Genomic DNA, 10506 nt, shown 5'->3' with positions numbered 1-10506 from the left:
GGCGTTGTCTGATCGTCCAATACACTTTAATTTTTGCAGATTACGTATGTATTATGATAGAATTAATACTCCGTTGATTATTATAAAGTACAATGAATAATTTATCCGGTGGACTAATTCGCAATAAATAAATAAATAAATAAATAAATAATAAATAAATAAAAAATATATAAATATTTATTTATTTATTAAAATATTCAAATATTTATTTATTTATACATTAATAATAATAATGATAAAGTCGTTCATCAAATTCCGTCTGCGTTTGTTTACAATATCACGTCAGCTGATATTTTAGCCTAACAATGAATGTCCAGAAAAATACTTAATGTTTAGTTCTAAACTATGCAAACGAAGAAATGATTTGCTGCGATTTCAAATGGTACCTGTTCTTTTATCGTAAATTAAACACATTAATAAGAAAATATTAAAATAAAATGGTGAGGTATACCCGGGCTTGAACAGGGAATCATTCAATATGTAGTCGAATGCTCTACCACTGAGCTATATGTCCAGATGCCAACAAATTTGTCCTTTAAGAAGAAATGATTTGCTGAGATGTTATTATCTACATTGGCCGGTGTAACGTAAAATATTCCACTATAAAAATTCTTTTTAATCTATAAGAAAGAACAAATTATTTTTAAGATCGTATTTTTTGGATTTTCGACACTAAACGGATGCATTTCTGTACAAAACAAGTCTAAGAACACTTCCAAGTCAAGTAAAATAATAATGGAAAGTAAAAACAGAAGTTTTAGCTTCTCACTACATATGAACTGTTTAGAATGTTCGAAATCAGTGGTAGCAGTCCTAGCTGTTAGCGTTTGTTGTTCAAGTCTTTCTCTTTTCAACTCTTCTACCAATAGTATTAAATTAAATTCCAGTTTTAAGTCGACTTATTTTAACGTGTAAAACAAAACAATGACGACTTTTTTCACTTCACTTCTTTGAGTATTGTCATCTTAAGAACGGCTTTTGGAATAGACATCACCAACTTCCCCACCTTAAGAAAGGCGTTCAGAATAGACACCCCTAATATCCCTATGTGCAAAACGGCTGTCGGAGTAGACAACTGCCTTTTGGTGGGGGGAATAATTCCTCCAAATTTAACCATGATAATCGTTGTCAGTATACCAACCTGCAAATGTGCCGGTAGGAGAGAGGTAGATTTGTTTATCACGCGTGCATACAAATCCGGTAGCCAGTGATCTCTAAAAGTACTTGTCTCCGCAAAATTAAGATAGGGTTTTCTTAATCAGCATAGTGGAAAACCTAAAAGTCGTCATTTTAAAGAAAATTGTGGAGGTGGACCCTTGTAAAAAATACCCCCCCCCCCAAAAAAAAAAGTTAAAAAAAAAAACGAAATGACAACATCGGTTTTACTAAATATGTACGACTAAATTATTCCCGATCAATGTACAACTGACTGCTTCTGCTGTTTGTCATATAGAAACAACGTGTAAAGTTGCTTGAATCAGCAGGAGTTGTGCCGGATTTTGATACTACATAAGAGGGTTTACTAAAATTATTTTTAAAATGAACAATAAAACGAATTTACTCAAGTTTCAGTCGAGGTTATTTTTGGGAAATATCTTTTTAGCTTCATACCTTAATATATTTGCAAAAAATAAACTATTTTTATTTAAAATATTCTCTCTTAAGCCAGAAAGTAAACAAAATAAATAGAAATACAACTATATATATATATATATATATATTTAAATAAGGGAGTAGTCAGGAACAATGTGTATTTTTTAACATTATTTTATTATTCCGTGTCTTGGTTTTTCATTGAGAATTGTGTTTGGATCATTGTAATAATGTTTTTAAGTCATTGAAATCGTTTTTACGCGAGTTTCAGACGTTCTGTGAAGCGTCCTTCTCAGAAATTATTTTCAAATGTGTTTGAGATGTAAAAATGGCAATTTTCGTTGTTCATTTGAAGCCATTCTAACTTATATATATATATATATATATTATTATAAGAATTAGAATTCTTCAGTTTCGGTTTCGACTATAACTGATGGCACTTAAATCATCTATTTTTTTATAAATAATTCTATCAAGAATTCTTCATAAGTTTTGGTTTCGATTTCGATTATAGCTGAAGGATATATATATATATATATATATATATATATATATATATATATATATATATATATATATATATTATAAGTTTTTATTTCGGTTTCGATTCAAGCTAATGCAAGCAAGTCATATGGATATATATTTTTATTTTTGAAATCGCAAATCTATCTCATATAAAAATTGATAGAAGGTTAACTCTATAAGTATATATACGAAATCGGCAAGAATTAAAATATCATATTTTAGCGTACTTTACGACCGGGCTTTACCAGGTGGTCCTGCTAGCTTAGATAAACACTTTTGCAGTTTTAACAAAAAAACTACAATAATATCAGATCGTCTCCATTTAGACTGAACATCTACAGAATGCCAACATCAATATATTCCATATGAATGAGTCCCCTGTGGAATTTCTGCAGGTCCCTCTAGTATATATTATTCTATTTAGGTAAAAAAAAAAAAATAATATAATCGCTATAAAAAAATCTATTATTTTACTCTTAACAGACATCGTCAGACGACCATATACCTCTTTTAAAAGAATTGACCTCGAGTAAGAACAGAGGTAGATTGGAGCCTGGCAATGTATTTTAAGACTGAAATAATAAAATTATTGTAGCGATTATAGTAATTTTTTTTTTACCTAAATTGAATAAAATAATACCTTGCTCTTTTAACTGAGCTCTATTAACAACCTTGTTGAAATTCAATGCTTTTTTTTTTTCACTTTTGGATATTTTTAAACTAGGAACACACGCGCACACACACACACACACACACACACATATTACTTAAACATAAATTTCAAACGAAATAAATAACTGTTTATTTTGTAACAATGCGTTGTTTTGGCTTCAAACGTATATAATACGTATCTATATATATATATATATATATATATATATATATATATATATATATATATATATATATATATATATATATAGTATTTAAACCTCGTTTTTTTTTGGGGGGGGGGGGAGGTTCAATCATTACAGATTGGTTCTATCGACAGGACAATAATATTATCCTGTCGATTTCTTCAGATAATTACAGTTAAAATATGTCAACATGTATATATATATATATATATATATATATATATATATATATATATATATATATATATATATATATATATATATATATATAAATTACATTTTAAAAATAATATATATACCGCTCCCCATGTGGGGGTACCAAATTGGTTAAAAGGGAAAATTATTCCCAACTCGCATTTAGGTAAAAATGCACTTTCGTAAATAATTGAATTCATTCAAAACATATCGCTAAAACCAAAACAAAACAACATCTCTCTCTCTCTCTCTCTCTCTCTCTCTATATATATATATATATATATATATATATATATATATATATATATATATATATATATATTTATATATATATATATTTATATATATATATATATTTATATATATATATTTATATATATATATTTATATATATATATATATATATATATTTATATATATATATATATATACATATATATATATATATATATATATATATATATATATATATATATATATATATATACATATATGTGTGTGTGTGTGTTATTTGTTTTTGTTTTTGCGATACGTTTAGAATGAATTCAAATATTTATGAAAGTGCATTTTTACTTAAATGCGAGTTGGGAACAATTTTCCCTCTAACCAACATGGAGAGCGACATATATATTGTTTTTAAAATATAATTATCCACTGACAAGTGTTTCGTCGTCCACGACTCACCGGAGTGGCTGAATCTGATTATGATGATGATGATGATATATATATATGTGTGTGTGTGTGTGTGTGTGTCTTCCGTTTCGTCTCACCCCCACCTCTCTCTCTCTCTCTCTCTCTCTCTCTCTCTCTCTCTATATATATATATATATATATATATATATATATATATTGTTGCAAATTTGTAGGATGTGCTACCTACAGTTCCATTCTACCTACGGGCGAGTTGATACGGATCATCCTCCTCATCATCATCATCATCTACAAAAGCGGTCAACAATGTTATGTGTCTGTATTCTTGTTTCTACTTCCTCGGTGGGAGTCCATAAAAATATTTAACAATTTGTACTTCATATTGACCGGAAAATTTAACCTAAAATCCACGAAGTAATTAATGATTGTATAACACTAAAATAAACTCCACCCCAGCAGTCTACCCAGGGTGAAGTGGGTGAGGCCAAAATCGTCGCACTCACCACCACGCCCTGACTACACCCATCACTCTTACTTGTCCGTAAAGTTCGTCGCTGCTGCTGCTGCTGCTGCTGCTGATATGGTTGCCTCCGCCTTTTTGCAAAGTGGAAAAGAAAGACAGAAAATAGGTACACGCGCGTGCAGGGAATGTCAGAGAGAGAGAGAGAGAGAGAGAGAGAGAGAGAGAAAGAGAGAGAGAGCGAGAGAGGGGGAGATGGGTTCAACAGAAAAAATGAAGGGGAGGAGGAACGTGAACCATTGATCGACGTCGACCAATCAGCGTAAAGCGATAGAATGAGTGAAAATTGAAAGCTATCAGATGTGATTTTGTTTCCGCTCTTGCCAAACAGATACACGGACTATTCTCTCTCCTACTCTCTTCCCTCCCCCTCTCTCTGTTCCCTCCCCACTCTCTTTCTCTCTTTTGCATTCAATCTTGCATGCATTCAGATGCCAATTTTGTCTCTTAATTTTTTACAGACTTTAACAATCGAAGCCCTTGCTTGGTTCAGTCTGATAAATCACCATCGAAGAATATCTATTATCAAAATATCTTTATGTAATCCGGAAAAAAAACATTTTTAAAAAGAAAAAAAAAAAATCAAAACAAAAAAATAAACGACAACATTTCGGATTTTTCATCAAAAGAGTCGTTTTCTTTTTTTATTTTAGAATTAATTACTTATTCGTCGATTAATTATATCGAAAATAAAACAACTTTTGCCAATTCTTTAAAATTCTTTCATTTCTTTGACTTGAAAGATCAGTTCGAATGATTCACCAATTTTACCGTTTTTTATCGGATCTTCCTCTTCGGACATTTTACACGGAATGGATCTCGCTAAAAATCAGTTTCGGAAAGGTGAGACGAAACGAAATATTTTGTTATTAATTTGACTCTGAAGGAATATGTCAGGAATTTCATTTCTTCTGTAAACATTTTCGGATTTAAAGAAAAAAAAATTCTACATCGCCATACAAATCCACTTTGAAGTATTCTACGACGATTTCTGTGGAATATCCTGGTCTTTCAAAAAAAAAATATATAGAAAAGAACCACCTTTCATCCAAATTTACCAAACATCAACAAATAGCACATATATAAGCAAAAACAACAAAATGTAAACATGGTGTTAAAAAAATGGAAGAAATGTCCCCGCAATCCACAGTAATTAACCATAATAATATAACAAAATAATAGTAGCAACATTATACATATGTTAATACTAGTCACCTTAGTAAATATCAGTGATTAATGCTATTTTTATTATGTTCCAACTGATATGAATGGTATAATATATAGTCGAGTAACCCTTAAATTACCTCAAGAGGGAACATACATTCTAAGTAAAGCCACAAATATATTTGATCTCCTCGCATAATGAAATAAGCAATATTTTATATTTTGCATCGCTTACACTACCTTACCCCTATAATTGGTCAAATTATGTCACCCATCAGACCACACGCACACGAGTTTTAGATAGCCACAAGTAAAACAGGCTACCCTACTATTCACTTTCATTATTAGTAAATATATTCTTTGTTTTGTTTTTTGTTTGTTTGTTTTTATTTAAATCAAACATGAAGTCGATTTGTATATTGTGAGTTTAATAAATATTTGTGTGGCGGTTCTGTGATATTTATTTATAGAATTCGAGGATTTTTTTTACTGGATAAGAAAACAGAGAACCAACACCCAAAGCCCAAAAATGGAATCAACGAAGTCATTTAGTATTGATGCCCTTCTGGCAAAGGAACCGCATACGAAATCCCAGTGTCCTACGATTTTGAAAAACAACAACACAACGACAACAAATAACAACAATAATAACAACAGTCATCTTCATCACCATCATCATCACCACCATAACAACAGCATCATCATCGCCGGTAGCGTCAATAGCAACAGCAACGCTCGCACGAGTCCCCTCCACCAAGGGCACAATACAGTCAACCGTCCTAGTCTAATCAACAATGTCGGTACATTATCTGGGGGCAATTCGCCTCGTCCTTCTTCGTCGAGTTCGAGTGGCAGTCGCCTCTCGCCGCCGGTCAGTCCCGACACAAGTGTTTCCCCTCCAATGACGTCGACCATGAGTTTTGTGCCGAAACCCGGCCTGTTGAACTTACAGCACGCCGCGGCCGGTGTCTTCCAGGCCCACCTGCCCTTGTCTGGACTATTCCATGGCGGACAGCAGTTGTTCGCCGCCTACAATGGACATTCCGGGTCCGGAGGACACGCCGGTTTGCCGTTTTTGCCCGGAAGCGCCTTCCACACGCCGACCGAACAGGCGTTCAAACTCGCCCAAATGCAGGGCGTCTCATACGACTGGCTCGCCAGAAACGGAATGTTTATGCCGCGGATGATGGACTATTCAGGTAAGTGACAACCGAGGTGTTTTGGTGTTTACATTCAACAACATTTGCAAGAAGTACCGATGTCGTATTAACTCACCGTTTCAAGTTTCTTTGGGATTTTCAGCATGTTTCATCGGCATTCGTGAATTTCACGACCTGGTTACGTATAATTAACTAAATAAAATTTATTTAGATTAAAGCGACATCTGCTACAGACGGTCCCCTTACTGAACAAAAGGTTTGTATCATTAACGAGTCTCGTTTGTGAATTTTCTATACACCCAGCTCTGTAAAATAATTAACTGTTCATTTAATAACGGTAATACCCAGACGAACAGGAGTATAAACGAAACAGCAACAATGTACGCAGTGTAATGTCAGAGACTTGATGTTATTTGTTTGTTTCATAAATAGTAAATTAACACGTCGCATTAGAAGTTCAAAGAATTACTTTCAACGTCATTTAACACAAGAAAGGTTTTTGTGTTAACACTAAAAATCAAAACAAAAACAAAACAGAGAGGTTTAACAACTGCCCATTTTGTTGGCTTCCTAGGCGGGTGTCTAGTTAACCTTAATAATACAGATAAACACGTCGTGATATTTGAAATCGCAAACATATTTTAAGCATCCGACTTCACAAAAATTAGAAATCTCTCTCTTTCTCTATCATATCTCTCTCTCTCTCTCTCTCTCTCTCTCTCTCTCTATATATATATATATATATATATATATATATATATATATATATATACAAACATGTACATGTGTATATATGTATATAAACATACATGTATGTGAAAATTTGCATATATGTGTCTGTATCTATATATATTTGTATATATACATGCCTGTTTATATACTCGTATGTATATATACATATGATGGTATATATATATATATATATATATATATATATATATATATATATATATATATATATATATATATATGTATATATATATAGTAGTAGTAATTTATAAAATAGTGGATGAAACGCGGAATATTCAGTGTAGCTTAATCGCCATATATATTTTATAAATTACTAACTAGCTCTACCTACGTATTGAGCACTTTTGAAGTAAATACTTAAAGTTTACGCATAAATCTATACTTTCGTATATTAATTTTATGTGAGTAAATTAAATAGTTATATATATATATATATATATATATATATATATATATATATATATATATATATATATATACATGCTTTAGGTAGCCACGAAGACTTTCTATTAAGTATTTTCATTTTCATTTTCATTTTACCCGTTCTGAGCGAATTATACACCCTCATCGGGTATTTTATGGTGGAAGTTGGTTTGCAACTATTCCAAGTGTTAATCTCCCCACTTTGCGAGAGGAATATCAACTGTCGGAATAGATTCTCCAAGCAATCTTACATCACAAAATATCTGATGAGAGCGTAAAATCGCTCGAAACACTCCATAAACATTAAAACTTGTAATAATAATTGACAAACTTAAATCAAAATATCAAATAAACAAAATATATATTACAAAAATAAGTGTTGCTGGCTTCACTTATTTGTATGTGCTTGTGTGTATGTGTATATATGTGTATTTATATAGATATATGTTTAAAATGTTACAGAAGTAAAAAAAAAAAAATATCGGTACCATCGGCTTCAAATCTGATATAAATAGATTTAGATTATGGTGGAAAATATCAATTTTTCTTCAGTCTTTGTTTATATTTGTTTTTCATCGGATAGTGTTGTTTTTTTGCTAGATCGCAATTAACATATATATATATATATATATATATATATATATATATATATATATATATATATATATATGCATATATATAGTAAGTAAGTAAGACTGAAGAGTCCTAGAGTGGATGAAACGCGGAATATTCAGTGTAGCTTAGTCGCCATATATATTTTATAAATTACTAACTAGCTCTACCTGCGTATTGAGCACTTTTGAAGTAAATACTTAAAGTTTACGCACAAATTTATACTTTCGTATATTAATTTTATGTGAGTAAATGAAGTAGTTATATATATATATATATATATATATATATATATTGATATTATTTATTATTATTATTATTATTATTATTATTATTAATTTTTACTGTTTAAATATACGAAGTGAGTGCTTAAAAGAGTGCATATACAGAAGATAACAACCCTTGACAAACTTGGAAAACCAGACGGTAGATACAAAAATCACCTAAATATAATCAAAGGAAATTCAAGATAAAATCCTTACCGCGCAAACAATAATTAAAATTTATTGTAATAAGGTAGCAGCCATATAGATAAAACAATGTAGCAAACGCGCATAATTTATAAAATTAGATAAAAATAAATCCAGTTTTAAGTGTCACAAATTTTATTTACTAAAAATTTTACTTCCAGTCGCTAGAATAAAATTGGTGTCATCTTAGTTCCTAATTACTAAAAAACTAAAAACTATAATAGACTTACAACCTATATATGTTAATTTAATTCATAATACATTTCAAAATTCCAACGTAAAATTTTAGGTTTTGATTTTAAATAAAAACATCTAAAAATAGAATTATGAATAGATCCTCATAATATAAAATATTAATAAATTTTCTTCCAAAATTTTATTATTAAATGAAAAATATCAATATAATACACACACAGAGACACACATATATGTGCGTGTGGGTGAACTTATAAAAATTTAAAAAAGATTTATATGTGCATAATATTTCTTGGATAGAGGCGTGCTTATGCATACAGATATATTTTTTGTAAATATATACGTTTGTGCGTATGTGTACGTATACAAACCTATGGCATGTGAAAATATATGGAATAAAAAAAAAATTAAACTAATATCATAAAAAAGTTTATGTATGCATGGACGTATACGGAGTATATTTATTTTTGTTATTTTAAAAAGATTTTAAGATAAATAATCATATTTAAGTAAAATAATTAAATTATAAATGGGTTCTTAGAATATATTATCCCAAAATTTTTAACATATATAGGAATAAAACAAAAATACTATAGATGTTCACCAATGTATTCGTATAAAAATGTGCAGTGTCATGTGTGCATACGCGTGTAAAAAAATAAAAGTGAACGGGCACAATAAATTCCCTAATTTTTTAAAATAGAAATTTTAAGAGTAATCTCCCCTGGTAAAAAACGACAAAAATTAGAATTCAAATAAACAAAACTCATTAAATTTAAATCGGTGCAATATATTTGGAAACCTATAAGTTTATTGAACCTGGCAACCTATAAAAATAGATAGAGACATAAAAAATAATATATAAATAAATCGTGATTTAAACAAAACAAACAAGAACGTGCGGTCGCCATTTCCTGTAAGGCTGAGGAGAATTTGATATTTTTTCGCCCATAAACTGGCCCCCTTATATCGAATTTGAAACAGACAGTACTGATGTATTTCTGACCTTCTATGACAGTTTTAAAATAATTATCATGTACTTGTATTATTTTTATATATAATTGAGCACTTCGCTGGGGTCCTTTCTTCAAAACACCACACAGTATATATATATATATATATATATATATATATATATATATATATATATATATATATATATATATATATATTTCCAAAAAATGTATATTACGGGTAGATGAATTTAATGAATTAGTATACGTTCATTTACATGTTACAAGCAATCAAAGGCAAAAACAACCATTATGCTTGGTTATAATACACCCCCCACACACATACACACACATACACACACACACGCACACACACACACACACACACACACACACACATATATATATATATATATATTCAAGTGATACTATTAATAT

The 10506-nt window shown here is 30.1% G+C and overlaps 1 protein-coding gene across 1 annotated transcript in view; it reads left to right on the top strand.

Moving 5' to 3' along the window:
* Positions 1–4580: 4580 nt before the first annotated feature.
* Positions 4581–10506, top strand: part of LOC145246748 (uncharacterized) — a 208495-nt gene continuing 202569 nt past the window's right edge. The window contains exon 1 of the mRNA XM_080108514.1: positions 4581–6704. Coding sequence (XP_079964640.1) covers positions 6035–6704 — 670 coding nt within the window. The 5' untranslated portion in view covers positions 4581–6034. The remainder of the gene's footprint in view (positions 6705–10506) is intronic.

This window comes from Euprymna scolopes, chromosome 24, assembly GCF_053919585.1.
Source record: "Euprymna scolopes isolate OS-2025 chromosome 24, ASM5391958v1, whole genome shotgun sequence".
In the NCBI taxonomy this organism is placed as follows: Eukaryota; Metazoa; Mollusca; class Cephalopoda; order Sepiida; family Sepiolidae; genus Euprymna; species Euprymna scolopes.
Note: the sequence above shows the minus strand (reverse complement) of the source record. Positions and strands in the feature narration are given on the sequence as shown.